General features: G+C 50.6%; 9 protein-coding genes across 10 annotated transcripts; 4 read left to right on the forward strand and 5 right to left on the reverse strand.

The window, feature by feature from the left end:
- Positions 1 to 392: 392 nt before the first annotated feature.
- Positions 393 to 2,031, forward strand: PPTG_03355. Of its 2 annotated transcripts, XM_008896034.1 has the most exons (3): positions 393 to 435; positions 523 to 608; positions 679 to 2,031. In XM_008896034.1, the coding sequence occupies exons 2-3, from the start codon at positions 547 to 549 to the stop codon at positions 1,724 to 1,726; spliced, it is 1,110 nt and encodes a 369-aa protein (XP_008894282.1). In that variant the 5' UTR covers positions 393 to 435; positions 523 to 546; the 3' UTR covers positions 1,727 to 2,031. The 2 variants fall into 2 exon arrangements, with proteins under 2 accessions (XP_008894282.1, XP_008894281.1); XM_008896033.1 differs by having other exon boundaries at positions 393 to 608.
- PPTG_03356 (thioredoxin-like protein 4A) lies at positions 469 to 2,403 on the reverse strand. Its single transcript, XM_008896035.1, has 2 exons — positions 1,899 to 2,403; positions 469 to 1,829 (listed from the first exon to the last, which is right to left on the reverse strand). Exon 1 carries the CDS (start codon positions 2,355 to 2,357, stop codon positions 1,929 to 1,931), a length of 429 nt encoding a protein of 142 aa, XP_008894283.1. The 5' UTR covers positions 2,358 to 2,403; the 3' UTR covers positions 469 to 1,829; positions 1,899 to 1,928.
- A 322-nt stretch (positions 2,404 to 2,725) lies between these two features.
- Positions 2,726 to 8,526, forward strand: PPTG_03357 (hypothetical protein; the record flags this gene model as incomplete). Its single annotated transcript, XM_008896036.1, has 2 exons — positions 2,726 to 8,358; positions 8,430 to 8,526. 2 exons carry the CDS (start codon positions 2,726 to 2,728, stop codon positions 8,524 to 8,526), a joined length of 5,730 nt encoding a protein of 1,909 aa, XP_008894284.1.
- A 250-nt stretch (positions 8,527 to 8,776) lies between these two features.
- Positions 8,777 to 9,715, forward strand: PPTG_03358 (hypothetical protein; the record flags this gene model as incomplete). Its single annotated transcript, XM_008896037.1, has 1 exon — positions 8,777 to 9,715. One exon carries the CDS (start codon positions 8,777 to 8,779, stop codon positions 9,713 to 9,715), a length of 939 nt encoding a protein of 312 aa, XP_008894285.1.
- A 419-nt stretch (positions 9,716 to 10,134) lies between these two features.
- PPTG_03359 (hypothetical protein) lies at positions 10,135 to 11,381 on the reverse strand. The gene has a single exon (XM_008896038.1). It carries the CDS (start codon positions 11,352 to 11,354, stop codon positions 10,218 to 10,220), a length of 1,137 nt encoding a protein of 378 aa, XP_008894286.1. The 5' UTR covers positions 11,355 to 11,381; the 3' UTR covers positions 10,135 to 10,217.
- Positions 11,382 to 12,164: 783 nt separating this feature from the next.
- Positions 12,165 to 13,793, reverse strand: PPTG_03360 (hypothetical protein; the record flags this gene model as incomplete). Its single annotated transcript, XM_008896039.1, has 1 exon — positions 12,165 to 13,793. One exon carries the CDS (start codon positions 13,791 to 13,793, stop codon positions 12,405 to 12,407), a length of 1,389 nt encoding a protein of 462 aa, XP_008894287.1. The 3' UTR covers positions 12,165 to 12,404.
- Positions 13,794 to 14,374: 581 nt separating this feature from the next.
- On the forward strand, positions 14,375 to 15,802 carry PPTG_03361 (hypothetical protein). The gene has a single exon (XM_008896040.1). The coding sequence runs from the start codon at positions 14,415 to 14,417 to the stop codon at positions 15,753 to 15,755; it is 1,341 nt and encodes a 446-aa protein (XP_008894288.1). The 5' UTR covers positions 14,375 to 14,414; the 3' UTR covers positions 15,756 to 15,802.
- PPTG_03362 (hypothetical protein) lies at positions 15,750 to 17,121 on the reverse strand. Its single transcript, XM_008896041.1, has one exon. The coding sequence runs from the start codon at positions 17,087 to 17,089 to the stop codon at positions 15,791 to 15,793; it is 1,299 nt and encodes a 432-aa protein (XP_008894289.1). The 5' UTR covers positions 17,090 to 17,121; the 3' UTR covers positions 15,750 to 15,790.
- A 159-nt stretch (positions 17,122 to 17,280) lies between these two features.
- Positions 17,281 to 18,860, reverse strand: PPTG_03363 (hypothetical protein). The gene has a single exon (XM_008896042.1). It carries the CDS (start codon positions 18,833 to 18,835, stop codon positions 17,540 to 17,542), a length of 1,296 nt encoding a protein of 431 aa, XP_008894290.1. The 5' UTR covers positions 18,836 to 18,860; the 3' UTR covers positions 17,281 to 17,539.
- Between the last annotated feature and the right edge of the window lie 4 nt (positions 18,861 to 18,864).

Below are 18,864 nucleotides of genomic sequence, written 5' to 3' on the forward strand. Positions count from 1 at the left end.
GGGGGGATTAAAGGTGCTGGACGGCGCTGCACTCCATACTCGGAGGTGTTCTGTTGACAGAAACCAATTTACGGTTTGGAAATGGGGTTTCCTTGGTAGTCGATTTAAATAACTTCATATGAAAAATCTTCTTGGATCCAACCGCAGGATTGAAAGGCAATTGCACGTGATAGCTGCGCATTTCTTGAGAAGCGGGCAGCTCTTCCTCACCTATAGCTCGACTCCATATAACTCGTGAATCTATAACTCTCGCGCGTTTGGACCGTAAACTGTCGCCAATCTTGAAGTGGCGCTGCTCGACGTTGATTCGCTGAAAATGTGGACATATCTGTGACGTGATTGCACTTCGAATATGTATCCGCTCCGATCTGACGGGTCGCTTCAAGGTGCAAGAGAGACTCGTCTCGTCAAGCTAACGCCCGCTCGCCTTAAGACGTACGGACCCCTTCACGCCTCAACTCCTCTGTGTAGCGACTATAAAAGCTTGCTGAGTAGTATTAAGTGTTGACTCCACTATCCCAGTGCTCTCCTACGCAGTGCAGAGTCATGCAGGCGATTCGAGAGACTATCTACTCGTTCAAGGCGCGTTGGTTCGACACACATGCCCAGTGCGTCATTGCATTAGGTCTGCTGATACAGAGCACCGATGACTAACCCGTTGTATTGGTAATGGTGCAGACTTAATCGCCAATACAATGTGCGGTACTTCGTGGACACGCACAACGTCGAGATCTTCGACACTAAAACTAGTCGCCTGTTCCTCAAGAAGAGCGAATGTCCAGCCACACTTTCGGCCAAGGACTTTTTCTTGGGGGCCAAGGTGCTTATCTACGGCCGCCACTTCGAGCTACAGGACTATCTAGACCCATTCACAGCCGAGAAGCTCGGGCGACAGCAGCAGAAGTCCGTGTTAGTGATCAAAGCACGCATGGTGGACCATGTCGGTGCCGTGCTGGAATTCCTTTCGCACCAGCAGTTCGCTTTCTCTGCGGTTAAGATGATGCAAGTGAGACGTCCCCATGCAGAGAAGTTGTTCGAGTTGCAACGCGGAACGGACGACTTTGAACTGAGAGTTAATCAACTGGCTGGGGCCCCTATTGTAGCAATGGAGCTCGTACAGGAGAACTGCCTCGAGACACTTAAGCAAGTAGTGAGCAACTTAAGCACACGCTTTGACGCCGAACCTGGCGAGTTCGAGAGCGCGTCGTCCGTTCTAGAAGCGCAACAGCTCCGCAGCTTCTACTTCGAGACGCCACACGCCCCGACCGCTACATTCGAGCACTGTACGTGTTGCGTGGTGCTCCCACATGTGATAAAGGAAGGGCTGGTTGGAGAGGTGGTGTCTGCTATCCAGCGCGACGGCGGTGTCCGGATCACGGCCATGGAGCTCTTCACCCTCGATCGCACCACCGCTGCAGAATTCCTCGAGGTCTATGAAGGTGTCGTGCCGCACTTTAACGAGTCTGTGGACCACTTTACCACCGGTCCTTGTCTAGCGATGGAGCTGGTGGGGCAACACACCAAAGACGTCGTGACCCAGTTCCGTGCCAGCGCTGGTCCCTGGGACGTCGAGATGGCCAAGGAACTCCAGCCACAGACGATCCGTGCTAAGTTCGGCCATGATCGCGTCCGCAATGCTGTGCACTGCACCGACCTCGCTGAGGACGGTGTCCTGGAATGCCAGTACTTCTTCGACATCCTGTCGCGACGCCAACTGCGTGGCTAATTCCGTCATCCTCTAGTGTGCCAACCCATAGCTCCAACGGTTTCCTGATCGAAGCTCCACAGCGTTCAGCAGTCTTCCTTTTCCGTCTTCAGCCATCAACAATCTTCCACAAAATCAGTATACAGAAAACAAAGCAGCACAGTGAAAAATAGGCACCACTCAGCGATCTCACATTATAATGGAGTCCTGTAGCTCAGTGAGCTTAGTATCTGTACTTGGTAGAGTAGTCTTTGGGCGAGATGACAAGGCCACGGCCCTTGCGTGCGCCGCGATAGACTGTCTCGATGATGTCGATCATCTCGCCTTTGTTGTTGAAAGCCCAGTTGATCTTGTTGTTGTTGCCCGTGCCCAGGTCTATCATGATGTGCTTGTTGCGGAAGAAAAACATGACAGTGCAGGGGTCGTAGAGCTCGTACATGGTGTTGAAATCGGGCACCTCGGTGATGTCCACGACGTAAATAACGGCAAAGTTCTTGACGTCCTCAGCAATGCCACAGAGCACCTCGTCCATCTGCATGCAGGTCGGATCGTGGTCATGGCCAAAGCGAATCACCACCACGCGGTCGCCCTCGTTCAGGATGGCCTGGTCCACGGCCCAGCCACTCTCCAGGTGAGGCAGCAAGTACGACATTATTGGTGGCTTCCTGTATTGATAGAGTTCTGGAATGCACAATGGCACCCACGAATGATGTCACTCTAACGAGGTTCTGCCACAACACAGTGACTTTGCGGCTTTTCACATGTCAGCAGAAGAAATCAGGTTGACAGATATCGCGTTACAGAGGTTTTTATTCCTCTGTAACGCAGTTCTGCCCAATTCATTTCATCTAGTATTTAAAGTGTTTACCATACTTTTTTCTCTCTGATAGTCGATACTTGGGGTGGAAGAGGTGGCTAATTTGACCATCACTCCGAGTGCGCACTCGCATTTCAGGCTCACATAAGAATCTCGACACTTGCGGGTGATCTTGCGCACTGTGCACGTCGCTGAGGGTCAGCATGGCGTCGCTCTCTGCTCGTCGACGGAGGCTTCGAGTGTCTGCGTGTCTGCTGCTCTCGCTCTCCTTGCTCTCCCTCGTCACATCCACCGCCTCAGTTGAAGTCAAGCCAGAGATGTTGAAGCACTTGGACGAGCACAAGCCCCACTGCGCCGACTTCCTGCAGCATTGCGCATGGAACTCCAGCACGTCTTCATGCGAGTTCTCTGATTCAATTTCCTTCATGTGCGGTCCTCGCGGAGCTGTTGAGGCTCCTGCATCAATACCCACAGGTTCAGGATCTCTCCTGAGTGCTGCGGCAGTCTCTGCATCGTCTTTCACAGGATATTCCGATGGAGACGTAGGAGTCTCAGCTGTGGCAGGATTCACATGCCATTGGGACGTGCCAGGAGACCTTCACTTTGCTCCAGGAGTGACGGTCGCAGTGGAAGGAGACGACTGCCTGCTGCACATTGGCTCGGGTCAGATGGTGCTCCTGGGTGCTAAAGCCACGTTGAAGGCGTCATCGCTTAGTGTTGAGGCCTCGTTTGTGCATCTAGAAGAGAAAGCTCAGATCTCAGCGTCCTACAGTGGCGCGTTCCGTGATGGCAATGGGCTCTTTACAGGGACGGACGTGTTTGGTGCAAGTCATGGAGGCGGAGGCGGCCAGAGACTCATTGCTAATGCTACCATGCTCACAGAGCAGACAACGAGAGGGTTCTTTGATGTACGAGGACGGACGGTTAATGTGGAGCTTATTGAAGAGAAGGAAGCGCTGTTAAAGCAAAGCAGCGCTGGATGGCAGTTGGCTGACTTGTGGGCCAAGGAGAAGGCTTTGATGGCGGACCCAGCAGTGATGACGGCGTCCTCCGGAGCGTCAGGGGATCCCAGTGCGACAATCGCACCGTTTCTTCTCGGTAGTGGCAGTCGTGTGGTAGTTACTGGGAATGGGTCTAGTAATCACGTTGTTACGGTTGATGGAGGAGGCCGAATTCAGATCAAAGCGTCAAAGGATGTTGTGGTGATGGCTGGTGCTACAATCCAGGCCAACGGAGGGTCTGCGATCGATGAAGTTAGTGGAGGCTCGGGAGGTTCAGTGTATATTTCAGCGAATGCGCTGTCAGTAAGTGGAAAGGTAGAGGCTAAGGGTGGAGACGCGTTCTGCACCGATAACGCTGCAGCTAGAGGCATTACGCACTGCTTCCCTGCAGGTGGCGGTGGTCGTGTACAGATCTCGTTCATGTCGAGTCAATTGGATACCAATGCGATTGATACAACGGGTGGTACGTTGAACGCAGACCAAGTTAAGGAACTTCTAGCGAAGAATCTACGCTTTCGTCATGTACAGATCTCAGCGCTGGCTGGAGCAGCGGGTACGTACTACCAGGTGGTCCAGCATTCAGATGGAGTACATGAAGCCCAGCTTCTGGTTGATAACGACATGCAGCGTCTGTGGCCCACGGGTGTGCAAAGTGAAGACGGAGGAGCTGTTGATATTGATGAAATGGATACAGTTATTGGTGGTGCTGTTACCAGCTTGGACGTTGGAGATGATGAAGCAGAGAACATTGATGCTATTACAATCACTGACGGTGCGGTTGTCGCGACAGAATGTCTTAAGCTAGCTGAGGGAGACCTGAAGGTGCTTAACGGCTCGTTTCTATTGGACGCATTACTGGTCGGACTGCCACATCAGCTACCCGATTCAATCAGCGCTCACAGCAACAGCAAACCTCCTCTTCTACAGATTCACGTGCGCGACATGGTTGTCTCCAGTGCTGCACAGATGATCATGCCCACCAGTGCTTTGCAGCTCTCTGCTCGCTCTGTATTAATGGACGCAACGACTGCTCTAGAGTTTACGTGGAGTGTGCAGATCATTACAAGCCAGAACATCCACCTTGATGCCAACATATCGAGCGCTCTGGATCCTATTATTGCTGTTCCTGCGACAACATCGTCATCACCTTCGACTGCCAAGCTATTGAATAGTAAGATGCTGGCCCTGGTAAGTGGTGGTGATGTGTTTCTAAGTGGAGTGATTGCTGTGGGTGCGCTCTCGGTATCTTCCGATTTCTCTATCTCGATTAACGGCCACCTCGAAGCGCTGAATGATCCCAGTATCAAGTCAACCTTTCGCTCTTGTAAGGAACAGCAATGGCTATCACTTCATTCGTTGAAGTCAGATTTCGGGAAGGAAGATACTCACGGGTCTGCGAATGGTGGAGCATCGATACCAAATATTCCATCTGCGTTGCCCAGCATAAGCAACTTTACACTGGTTTTACACGCGCGTGAGTCGATTTATGTTGGTCAATCAGAAGAAAAGAAGCAGCAATTGGAGGACCTGCTTCAGGAAGACGACGAACTGCCTCCGCAACCGCTCGGTCATGTACGTGGCGGCGCAGTCTTAGTATGTGCTACTGACTCGGTGGAGATTTCGCATGGGTCTATCCTATCAGCGGATGGAATGGGGGAACTGGCTAACCAAGGCCCCGGAATGGGTTCCTGCGTCGGCTCTATCGGGGGAGGGGCTGGATACGGCGGTCGCGGAGCTGACTCGAGCGTAATAACCAATACCGGCAACTACGCATCTGGTGGTCTGCCTTACGGCACACGATCCGGTACAGGTATGCTTGGCTCGGGTGGTGGCTGTGTGGACGGCGGAAATGGTGGCGGTATCGTTATGCTTGGTGCCTCGGGTCTTGTGCTTAATGGTGAGATTCACTGTAATGGCGATGGTGGGGCAAACGGTGCAGGAGGGGGTTCTGGAGGCTTTTTAGGACTCTCTGTTGCTCAATATCTGCGTGGACATGGACACATTAGTGCTGTTGGTGGTGGATCTGAATGTGCTGAGACTATCGAGAATCTTGTAAGCGAGTCGAAGTGGCAAGAACCAGCATATCTTATCGGAAAGACGCAGGATGATGCCGCTGACGAACAAGCCGAGGCACAGGCACCGAGTTCGAAGGTTGTCCCTCGTCTCTGCGGTGGTGGTGGTGGTGGCGGCCGTCTGCAGCTCACAGGATGCGAATTGAGTACCTTTGATCGCTGTACAAGAGACTTTGACGGCAACTACACAGTGGCAGGTGGTGCTACTTCGTACAAATTAATCAGTGGCGATACTCCAGAACTTCCAGCTCCCACTCCGGCGTCGCCTGTTGCCCAAAAGTCCATCGTTCCGGCTGGTGCGAGTGGATCATTTTTTGGCTTCCCTTGTCCTCCAGGCTCTGGTGGTCTTTTCTGCCGCATGTGTCCAGTAGGAAAATACAAGTCCGAGAGCAACAGCGCCGAGTGCGTTGTGTGCACTAACGCGCCATCAAACGCGCATTACATCGGGGTCGGTGCCACCAGTGCACGCTGTGATTGGGCATGCGATCCTGGTTACTCCGGTTACTACTGCGTCTCGCCTATTCAGCAGTTGCTCGATGCATGTGGTGGAGAGTTTGGCTTTGCCCTTGTATTAATGAGCATTGTGGCCTTCTTCATCTTGCTTGGTTACGCCTGTCGGAACCGTAAGGAGCCATCCTACACGCGTATGTACAACAGTCGAGGAGCTAAAGGTGAGCGACAACACTTGCTGTCGTCTGCTGTGGCCAACTCACAACGTAGCTGGTTCGCGTCGCTGTTTCGCTGCTTCTACTGGCCTCGAGTTGGCTACCCGAAACTCATGGAGCGTGACCTCCCAGAGCACATGGCACGACTTTATCTAGCTGGATACAACGACCCAGACTCCCCACTCAAGCTCCGCACCACAGTCCCGCCATCTTTGAAGAAAGTACTGTATGATGTTGAGTTTAAGAACTTGGCGGATCGAATCAACCGCGTCTTGGCGTGGCAACGTGGTCCGTGTTCGAGTTGGGGGAAGATCGTGTACTTTCTGGTGGCAGTACTGTGCTATCCATTTGCGTCCGAGGTGAGACTCTTCCGACGTCATATCCGTGTGAACGAGCTCAAGCGGATTGTGGCCAAGTACAACCATGCATGCATGAAAGGCCCTCGAGCACGTGGTTTGCTTAATGCAGTCAAGCTCGGCTATTGCGCTGACTACTCGCTTGTCTACCTCGAGTTGCTGTACAAGGAGAGCTCCCAGTCCGTATGCGTGCCTACGACCAAGATCGGCAAGCCTTCACTACCCCTGGTACTGCTGTTTGCAGGCTGTGGAACGTACTTCTCGCCGTTCTACTTGGACCCGAATGATCTGCTTGTCCGCTCGATCCCGCAATGTCCCGAGTTGACGGCGTTTATTGATGAACCGTGGATTGAATTCGTTGCTGAATTGAACGAACTGTTACGCGTGGTGCAGCGTGACGAGACTTCGCTTGTGGAATCGCTTATTCCTGTGGCTGTGTATCTCGAGAAGCAGCGTGCATTGTCAGCAATGGGAAGCAACTCGAGCAAACTGGGAGGACTACGCATCTATCTCGGTCGATTCTATGTGCAGGACGAGCTGAATATGGGCGAGGAGTTCAAACTTGGCTTGTTCTTGACAACTGCAGATGAATCACTTGACAACGTCAGCAGCAACAATAATCTCCAGTCTCACCCGCAGCCCCCGCCGTCTTCTAGTCGATACGGCTACGGCAGTGTCCACTCGAAAGATACAAACTACTACAACATTAACGACGTCTATGGATACGGGCGTGGGGACTCACTAGATTACCCAGGCCCTCGCCGAAGTGACGGGAGCTTTGGTAACGACGCTATGCTCTACGATATGGGCGGATGGGGAACAGCTTTGAATAATCCCGGTTCTTCCTCGCGCGGAAGGAGTCGTAGTGCCAATGCTTCTGGAAATGGGAACACATCTTCACAAAATCCAGTGAGCAGTATTCGAGAAGAGGCTCTGCGTATTCGCTCTTCCAGTACACAGGGCGAAGGTTTGGGAAGCAATGGGCACTCCGGACGCGGCGGAAATACAGACGATGTTCTGGTGCTAATGGGTTCGACAACGAAGAAGAAGCACCATGACAGTGCAGCAAAGCACACATTCTATGAAGGGTGGTTGGGCCCAGTAGACGCATCGCTTCCTGTGCCCGGAGTATTGATTTGTGCCGACGAATTGCGGGAACGTCTCGCCGATCGAGCTCCTCGTCAGATGCTTATCTCGTTCCTTCGCTTCCACCTGCTGCCTCGCAATCTACCACGCAGTAGTTCCCTCAACTTGGCGTGGATGTTGAGCATTTCGCTACTGACGCTCTTGATGGTAGATCTAGCCATCACGTTCGCCATCTTGGTGAACCTGAAGTGCGTCACTGACGGTGAAGTAGACCACGACTGCAGTGCTTCTATCATGGTACCGGTATTACTGGTACCACCGCTTGCTCTCGTCGTGTCTCCTATCATGGGTATCGTATCGCTGGCACTTTCGTCTTCGACCTTCACGCGTCGATTCTCGGTGTGGAACGCGATGTCTATGATCAGTGTAGGGATCGCCATCTTGGCGTGTATCGCGCAGTCTAGTCGACTTGTGGCTCCGTGGTTTGCAGGCCCGTTGCCTTTGCTTCCGGTGATTGCCATGGGCGTCAAGGCCGGTCAAGCGTATCTGGTGGAGCGATACATCGCCTTTCAAGAGACTCAGCGTCGGCGTCGCGGCTGGCGCGGCATCATGAAGCGCCGACTGTCAGACGCCAGCATCCCGACTGAATCTCCTTAGTAAGTATGCCCGCATATTTTTCCTTAATGAACCAGCAGGTGGTCTAAACGTTGGGCTTGTGATTCATTAGCTCGTCACCTGCTCCCGGCCGAGCAGAATTCCGCCTTGCTTCAACACCTACGAGCAGAGACGACCAAGGATTTACAGGATACGGGGCCTACAACTAACTCTACAACTTGCTCAAGGTATACAATTTCATGCCAAGTGAATATAAAAATGCAAATGTTGCGAATATGAATTGCCGGAACGTCAAGAAGCAGCAGTCAAGAAATAATCAAAGAGGTGCGGTCTGCTAACGTTACTACTGAGTTTATGAAGATGAAATTTAGGCTTATGCTAGATTGTCGAGCAGCGACATGGACCAGGTAAATGTCGTTTGCCACCCTCATTATTAGTATCTTTTCCAAAAAAAACAAAATGCATCCACGCTACAATCCGGAACCCAATGGAGCAGTTCCGCTCTCGTCGCCGCCCTACTGCGCCATCCCCGTCACATATTATCGTCATTTCCTGGATCGTTGCCAGCGTTCACTACATCATACCAATCGAAGTCAGTACCAGCGAGATGAGGAGCACCACAAGAAATGGTTCGTTATCAATCGTGTGCACATTCGTGAGTGCATTTGCGAGTTTTTGGGAACGTTTGTTATGATCTGCTTCGGTTTGGGTGTCAACAACCAAGTGAGTCTGTCCGAGGAGACCAACGGCACGTGGCTCAGCATTAACATGGCGTGGGGTATTGGTATCCTTATGGCTGTTTACTGCTCTGAAGGCGTCAGCGGCGCGCATTTGAATCCGTCCGTCACGCTCGCACACTGCGTGTATGGCCGTCTACCATGGTGGAAGATGCCGGGTTACTGTCTTTCGCAGTTGGTTGGCGCTTTCGTTGGAGCTGCGGCTATTTACCTGCTCGACTACCAGAAAATTCAGAAGATCGATCCAGATCTGGAGACCACGCAGAGCAATTTTGCCACCTACCCAAGCGACGACATTAGCAATTACACGGCGTTCTACACGGAGGCACTGGCCACAGGAATGTTGCTGCTTTGCATTTATGCGATCACGGACCAAAACAATCGTTCTCCGGGTACGGTAGGTACGCCGTTTGCCTTTGCGTTGATGATCATGGCGCTTGGAATGAGCTTCGGCATGAACACCGGCTACGCGATGAACCCAGCGCGTGACTTTGGTCCTCGTTTGTTGACGTACATGGTGGGATACGGCTCGAAGGTTTGGACGGCAGATCACTATTACTTTTGGATTCCAATTGTTGCTCCACTTGCTGGTGGTGTGATCGGCGCTGGTTTGTACAAACTCCTGGTTCAAATACAGCATCCCCACGAACACGAATTGTAGGATTTTGCGATATGAGCAGCAATTAATTCTGAAAACATGTACGCTCCATAAAAAAAGACAGCTTGTAGTGTACTTGTGTTCAAATTCGTTTACCAAGTACTTCTAAGTTCTTAGCTCATTTATTGCGAGGGCTTGCTGAATCGAGAAGCAAACTACAAATGCTTGTTGGGTCTGAACCTGGAGCGTGTATAATGCAGCGCCAATCACACACACCACCAACAAAGAGGAGTGACGTTAGGGATCCAAAAGTTATAGTGATTGTACCGGCCATTGACATCATTTTTTTTAAAAGAAAAAAAATGCCACTACTATATTCGTTCGAACACTAAACATCTTCCCTCGCAGTTTTAAATGTCGTTTCTTGTCACAGGGAGCGACATCGGTCGCTCGATCTACTTAGATGCTGCTTTGATTTTGCCGTGACAGCCAACCAGGGATACACACATTGTTTTTTGAAAGGTACGTATACTCGCATATCACTGCATGTAGACTATTAATTGAGTTAATTTTCTTCTACGTGAATGTGCTCGAGCGCCTCATCAAGGAGCACTTTGTCCAGTTTCACGGAAATCTTGAAGATATCCTCCTCAATCGATTTGAGAACGATACCGGTGAATTGTTCAGCCACACCCACACATGAGGCTGCTGCGCCAATGTGCATCGGTACTACACGGGAACATGTCTCTACAATAGCGCACGAATCCATGGCTGACGAATGCACTATGCACCATCCAGTTTCATCGGTATGCATCCCACTGAAGACTCCTTCACCCTCGGCAAGCGCCCGCCATACCAGCACTGTGCGATCTTTCTCTTCGAAGCGCCGAATAGCATAGTGCATCACCACATACGCTTCCGAATTGCTTCCGTGTAAGCGAAATCTCATAGCCAGAGTGTTCTCCGGGTCGTCTACTACGCGATAGAGCAGTCGGTCTTCCTGTCGATGACCCAGAATGACGAGTTGCCACAGATAATGGCACGTCTGGCGATATTCAAACGGCATCATCTGCGTGCCATACGACTGGAAGAATTCCGTACCGTTTTGATTTTTCTCTCGTGTCGTCTTGATTATCGAAGACTGAGGGCTTGACTCGGTTGAACACGGGAATACACTGGCCGTTTGCTTGTAAACACCGGCCAATTCCAGAATGTATTGCTGGATCAGCGGAGACTCTGGGTGCTTCAAGCAGAGATCATTCCCTCCCCCAGATACCTTTCCGTTAGACCGCAGCACTGGATATGTACCGGTTTGTTGCAGTACTTGTTCGTGAAACGCATTGCGCATATCGTGGATCAAACCAACTCTCTTACGTATTTCATCTCGTAGAAAGCGACGCTCGTCTGTAAGCGCTTGCAAATTTAGAGTCTTTTGACAGGTAGGCGGCGACGTGCGAATGCCCACGTCGGCTTTACGCTCGAGGAGCTCAACTTGCACCGAAAGCTCCTTTATCTCCCGCGTCAAAGCCTCTCGCTCGCATTTCCGGCGTTGAACCGTCTTGCGTCGACGGATACGGTCCTTCAGTCTTCGCTTTTCTTTCTTGGCAAACTCTTCGACAGTCTCTTGTTTGCGTTTGCTACGTTTTGTCGGCGGTGATGTAACATCAACTAAGGCTGAGTCGAAGCCGCACGTGTTCTGCATCTTGCGTCTTACTGCTCGCGAGCAAAATTAAAAAGTGGAAGAACTTCGGCCCGATTAGGCACAGACGAAGCTTACGCGTCTCTAAGAATGGTGTACCATCATCATGATACCGGTAACCACAAAACTTTTACTTCGATCTTTTCCTTTTTTTTGACATTAACACTTATTCTGACTCATGGAGTATCACTTGTTGCAACGCAATCTATAAAACTTACTATTTCTTTAGAAAAACTCAAGCTCGGCATGGTCTATACAGTGGTGCACCTCGTTTTCGACACCGGTATGCCTCTATAACCTTCAAAATTTTATGATTCCGCTCAGTGCATTGCGCAAATCGTTTGCCATCACCGTTGGCTGAATTAACCGCAATGGTTTCCCCTCCTCTGACACGTCGCGCCGCAGCGACCTGACGCTACCGAACAGACGAGTATAAAACTGAAGCTCACCTTATTTTTTGCTGCATCATACCATGGCACGTCGCCCCTCCACCTATTCTACGCTAAGTCTCGCTGACAAGCAGACGATATGCTGCAAAGCTGCTGCTGAGCTATGGTGATCAGTAACAAAAGTTTCTACGTGGTCATTCACAAGCTTCCACCAAATACAACTGCTGCCTTGCATCCGATGGATCAAGGGATCATCAAGAGCCTCAAGGATCATTACCGGACAACAAAGTAAGAAGCAGAGCTGGACATGTTCTATAGGGGCGAAAACTATAAACCAGTCGATATTTATACAGCCATGAAGTGGTGCTCAGAAGGCTGGTCTAGTACTTCGACGAAGACAATTAGAAACTGCACAGCGGAAAGATGGATCTGCGATATCTACTGAATTAAAGTATTAAAAAACAGTACACTTGGCCCATCTGCGTTCCTGCATAAATTTTCGCCGTTGGCAGACTCTATATGGTCCACCCTGTCGAAAACGAGGTGCACCACTGTACGAGTATGTGTGGTCGGGAGTTCATTCGTGTGATCACTTTACACGCGTCATGCGCACACGTTTTCTTACACTTCCTATGAGTGCACGTAGACTTGTTCAATAACAGGGTCATGTTTCACGCAGAACTTCACCGAGGTCGAAGTCCTCAGCACCAGGACCGATGCCAATATCTTCGAGCACACGCTCCAGTGCGCATTCGTTGGAAAGGGATTCGTCCGAAGTGTTCGTCTCTAACTCCGTAAATTTGTCTGCTTGTTCAGCGACAGCATGAGATCCCGTATCATGAATGTTCATGCTGCTGATACCCTGGGCTATGGCGATACCGTCCTCCTCGCTGGATCGGTGGATGAGAATGGTGAATTGATTACTATCTTGCGCCTTGTGATCTCGATTAAAATGGATTGGCACTTGACGTACGTACGTTTCCTTGATTGTGCCCGATTCAAATGGCCGGATGATACACCAGCCTGTCTTGTCCGAGTGCGTACCACTCAGGCATCCGTTGCCTTCTGTGAGTGACCTCCATACGAGAATAGTTCGGTCTTCTTCATCATATCTCCGGACGACGATGTGTTCTGTAAGTGAGAGCGTCGAACCCGGGTAACCTTTGATACGAAACTTCACCGCGATGATGTTTCCAGAATTGGCTCCAGTGTGGACTTCGCGGTCGTCTTGGCGATGTATCATGTGCGCAACATTCCACAACGCGCGACGAGTCTGTTGGAGGTTACTGGGAATTAATTGCTTCCAAGCGTACTGGAAGTACTCGGCTCTGTCCCTATCTTGAGTCTTCCGTGTGGGTCTGAAGTTCAATGCTCCACACGTTATTGAGTTCATGCCACAGTCACGCATGACCTTGTCGGTTTGAGCATATAGAGCATCGAGTTGCTCAGTAAAGGCCTCAAACAGAATCGAGTCAGTTGGATCAACGCGCATGCGCTTGGTAGCAAGACTGAGTGAACAGCGCGAGACGACGTCATTTGCGAGCCGTGCTTCCCTCACTCGCTTCCTTACAAACCCTTGGAGGTCCTCGATGACGGCAGTTCGGGCGCTCACTGCTTGACGCAACTTCCGCTGCTCGCTCTCGGCTTCGAGTCTCGCTCCTCGTTGTAGAACTGCCAACGCTTTCCACATTGAAACCGGAATTGAGGAGGCTTGTGTGCACTCACTTATACCGTATGCCTTGCGTTTTTGGAGCACTTTCAGCTGCTCTGATAATATTCCGACCTGGTGGCGCAGATCTCGACGTAGTTTTTTCTCCCGTTCGCGATACATGCTGCGCCGGTGAGCGTCCTTTGATTTGAGAACAGGCTTCCGGTCTAGTCCTGTCGCGCTCTCCTCGTTGTCGATTTGGTCGAAAGTCGAGCTCAGTGGTGAGAGGCTGGAATCGGTAGATGCTTCCACACCTACTACCTCGGGCAGCATCAAAAGGCAGGATTCACCAAAGAACCCCGTTAACTCATCGAGAAACGCTGCGTTCATCCGAAGTTGGTTCATCAACGTTTAGCTGACGATCGAAGCGCGCAGTACCTGTTGTCACCTCTGTCAACGGCCGTGATAACTATTTGAATGAGGTCGGACAAGGTTACAGTTATTCATGGATGGAATGACCACGTAAACATTTGCCTCCATAAACTCGTCCAGCAGGAACTTGACCGTTCGGCCTCTACCGACGAGGATCCACAAGCAAACCGTGAGTGCTCCACAGATGGCGAAAAAATAGCTTTTAACACGGCAGATCTCGCGCAACCAGACGGGGTTCCGGGGACGTGCACAATGTTGTCAGATTATTGTATTTTGCCGATTCCAATTGGTTAAAAGCCAAAAATGAAGCAGAAAGAAGCCATTCCACGCGTTTAAGTAAGAATTTAGCGCTCTTAAGTACGAAAACACGTGTTTTCGACCGGGTGTAACTCGAAAAATATAACCCACCACTATTCTTAGAGTATTGATGTCTATCCCTAAACAACACTGCTTATCGATTTTTAAAAGTAATGATAATTGTAAATCATGGTTGCCCTCTGAAAAGTGTTGATCCCTGTGTATAATTCATTAAGTATTCTATTTTAATCTAGTCTAAATCCTAAAAACAAACCAAACCACAACTTCGCAACTAAAATGGAGGTTCCTGATCCGTCCTTCGTGACGCCGCCCTACGCGCCCCAGAGCTCCGTTGACGTTGCAACTTCGACTGCAGTATTGCCAAACGCTGTTAACCCAGCCACCACAGTTTCAGCTTCCGGTAACCCCGCTACCAAACCCAAGAAAAAGCGCAGCCACACGACCCCAACCAGAGACCGTGAGCGTCGCGAGCTCCTTGCGCTGCGTGTAGAGTCTGTAGAGCTCGAAGAGCAGTTACAACAGGCTCGAGAGCATCTTGCAGCTATCAGGAAGACACGCCTGGAGAAGATCGTGTCTAGCAGCAGCAGAATCGTTAGTACAGTGCCGGCTTGGAGACACATCGCACGACGGCATTTAAAGGCTCGACAAGAAGCTGAAAAAGAAAACCGACGACTGAGAGAGCAGCTAGCGGAGCACCTCAAGTGGAGCAATGCTTTGCAAGCTAAAGTGAACCAGAGAGGGGGCGGTGGAGATGAAAATTCGACGCGTGCGGCGGCTACGGCCGCTGCACTTGGAACCGTAGCGAATCCGCTGCTCTTGGCCGAAGATGAAGAAGGGATTACAGATTTGGAACTAGAATTAGACGATACAGATAGAGCAGAGCTGGATATGCTGACCAATGGACTAGATCTAGCATTCTCTCGAGTGGATGATGTGTTCAAGGAGCACTCAGTGAGCGGAGTGCCACAAGGAGCTGTGTCTGGGAGCAGGACGACGCTCGACGGAAAACCGGACGATGGAATGTCAACAGTGGAGCTGAGAGATACGAGAGTGATCCCGTTTGACTTCAAATTGGTCATCGATGCTGCGTGGAATGCGTGGGTGTTGTGGCATCTCGGAGGAAGCTGTCGGAAGAGCGTGTCGGCGCATCGGAGCTGCTCGTATCCCGATGTATCGAGGCCGGAACATACGTTTGCTGTCAAATTTCGTCTCCAGACTCCAGCGTCGAAGCTACCACCTGATGCTGCTTCTACTTTTCTAGATCTGAAGCTTGTATTGAGGAGATATGTGGAGCAGACTCGCTTGGTCTTGATATGGCGGGGACTCTCAGCAGGCGAGAACGACCTTGACGGTCTGTTCACAGATGAAACAGGATGGGTTGTTCTCGAACAAATGGCTCCATTTCAAGAGGGTGAAGGTGATACCGGTGCAGCAGCAGCCAGGACATCCATGAGGTCGTGTGTGCGCATGACACCGAAACGTGCAGATGATTGTGAAGCAACTCCAGCACAGGCACGTATCTTGACGAATCTTGTTGTAAATTCCTATGAAGAAGATGTCAGCTTCATTTATCGAGAGATGGAAGCGCAATTACTGCGCATAACAAGACATGTTTGAAAGTCCAAAGTAAGAATTTTAGAATATCCAGGTTTCTAACTCATCACATTTGCTAGCGCGTCATCAAGCAGCATCTTCTCCAGCGCCTGCATAACTGTTTTGTTCTCCTCCTCTCCCGTATTCACGACCATGTCTGTGAACTCATTGACGACGGGTGTGCAGGTCGAGGAATTACTAAAGTGCATCGGTACATTCCGGAAACAAGTGTCAAGAATCGTCCCCGTAGCGTCACTAGTTGTGGATGGTCGAATGACGCCCCATCCAGTTTCGTCCGAGTGCATACCTCGGAACAATCCCTCGCCTTCTGTAAACACTTTCCACACGACTACAACGCGGTTGATCTCCTGGTATCGACGAACCACAACGCGCTGTAGTAGCGACACAGTTTCGCCCATTCGACGACTTGTAACGCGAAATTTCATGGCCATAGTATTCTCTGGATTCTCTACGCCTTCGTAGATCTCTCGGTCTTCTTGTCGGTGCTTGAGTTGAGCCAAATGCCATACCGAATTGCAGGTCTGTTTGAATTTAAACGGCATTGTTTGTCGCTCTGCGTGCTGGTAGTATTCCGTTGCTCCATCCTTGTGTTTGGTGATGGAAGGAGTCTCTGCCATTTCGCATGCATTGATAACTTCGTCCGTCTGTAAGTAAACTGTGTGAAGCTCCTGAATGAACGTCTCAAATAGTGTGGAATCTGTAGGTTCCAGACGCATTTTCTTTTGCACTCGAGGTGTGTCTCCGAACTCGCCGCTAGTGATTGATCCGTCGTGAACACGCTTCTTCAAGAACCCACACAGATCATCGATTAACGTGGCTCGAGAGGAGATGGCTGCTCGAAGATGACTCTGTTCCTGCTCAGCAGCTTCTCTGTGTTGCTTCTGGCGACTAGCAATTGCTTTCCACAAACAACTCGACAGTGCGACATCGGTAGACGGGGACAAACTCCCAGAGTCCTGTAACTTGTCCAGTTTGGCCGACAATTCGTCGATTTCTCGACGTAGAGCTTCCTTTTCGGCCTTCTGACGCTGTCGATATTCACTACGACGGATGGCGTCCTTCGATCGTTGCCGTTGCTGCTCAGTCGCTACGACTGGTTTGTTGGATTTCTGAGCGTTAGAAGGAGCTGGCGCTATATTGCTGAGCGTTGGAAAGGTCTCCAAAGGGAGCAAGTCTGGAATTGATGAGCCTAGAAGAGATCCAGAATCTGCCAATAGACCATTTGGGTCCAGACTTTCAAGTGTTAGTGCTGCTGGCAGTGCTAGTTCGTCCGAGGCCTGGATGAAGTCCACTAACTCATCGAGTACGAAGTCATCCATTCTTTCGAGACTTGTCATCTTTTAAAATGACGATGGAGACTCAGGCTGGGTCTTCGCAAGTAAAAAATATACGGGTGGTTTTGCAATTCAGGTAGGACAGGAAAAAACTTGCAGATGGGGTGGATAAACAGCAGCCACACGCATGCAGGAGAGTGTTTGTCTGCGGAATAATCAGCTCCAGTTGACGGTTGCCAAGAGCATTCTGTGTGGTGCAGAGTTCCAATTGCATGTATTTTTGGCCTCCTTATTTTTCATTACTTACTGTAAGCTACACGTCAAAAATTACTACGATTACGATGACTGGATACGTATTTTAGGTGGTGGTAAACTACATGTAATGCCACTTACAGTAGTAGTAGAAATTAATCCAGCAAAAATTAAAAGTGTGCTAAGTTCTCTCACTTCCCAACAAAGATTGGTATGCAAAACGTGATTAGCGTTATAAATTATGTTTGTGGACGTCTTCGCTTAGTAAACTCCGAGTGCATCGTCCAACAGCAATTTTTCGAGCTTCTGCAGGCCTAGCTGACAGATTTCTTCGCCATCTTTTATCATCAGGTCGGCAAATTGTTTCGCCACATCAACCGAGCCAGTTGCTGTGCTGAAGGTGATCGGGACGAAGCGCGAGATCAACTCCACCACCGAGCTAACACTCCCGCTCACACGAGATGGTCGTATGATGCTCCACCCTGTTTCATCCGAGTGCATGCCGGCAAATTTGCCTTCACCCTCACTAAACTTCCTCCACACGAGAACCAGTCGGCCTTCTTCATTAAATCGACGAATAACACAATGCTGAGCAACCAATAGACCCCCCTGCCCTTCAATTCTGCATTTGGTTATTGTCGTATCACCAGGAACCCACGACTCCTCCACCACTTCAAATCCAGGGCGAAACTCCATACACGTCACCTCCTGCACATGTTCACGCACTCGCTCGTAGGCGAACGGAGTTGAGAACGATCCTGCCAGTTCATGATAATTGGCATCTTTGCTGGACGATCTCGGTGGGTTGTAGTACAGTCGAGTGTCCTCACTACTGTCCAAATCTGGTTGAACAGCACTGGCCTTGAAGACGCTGTCCGCCTTGGCATAAATCTCGTCCAGCTCGTCAATATAGGCTTCGTACAGCGCCCTATCGGGTGTTTCTGTACGTGGCTTTTTCACTGCATACCCTGCATCTTCAAGTGCTTCCTCACTAATTCTCTTTCTGATGAGAACGCCTAGATCTCGAATTAGCGTCGATCGTCTCTTTATAGCTGCTTGGAGTTTGGCACGTTGCTCCTCGGCGTTCATTCTGGCCTGTAGGTTCCTGTTAGCTAGCGCCTTCCACACTGCAGCTTGAGTCACGCTCATGCCCTCCTTGGCAGCTTCTTTCTTCTTCATGAGCGTCGACAATTGGCTCGAAAGCTCGTTTACCTGCTTGTAGAGAGCCTCTTTATGGGCCTTTTGCTTCTGTCTGTAAGTGCTGCGTCGGATAGCGTCTCGAGAGCGGATGTTGTCCGCCTCGGGGATACATTGCGGAGGAGAAGACGTGGACGCAGAGTCACTGTCGGTGGCTGCAGAGTGATGGTCTTTGTCATCGTCGGATTTGTCAGAAGCGCTGAACAGTCCGTCGAGCGCCGCGGAGTCGAGCACAAGAGGCTGCAGCGCCTGCTTGGACGCGTCTTTATCCAGAGACAGGAGGAGGTCATTGCCCGAGACGCTCGGGTCGTCCATGTGGAGGAGCCCCTCGACGTCGTCCAAGAACATTGCATCCGTCATTTTCAAGGTTATTGATGAATGAGTGTGGA

The sequence above is a fragment of the Phytophthora parasitica genome, assembly GCF_000247585.1.
Source record: "Phytophthora parasitica INRA-310 unplaced genomic scaffold supercont2.4, whole genome shotgun sequence".
NCBI lineage: Eukaryota > Oomycota > Peronosporomycetes > Peronosporales > Peronosporaceae > Phytophthora > Phytophthora nicotianae.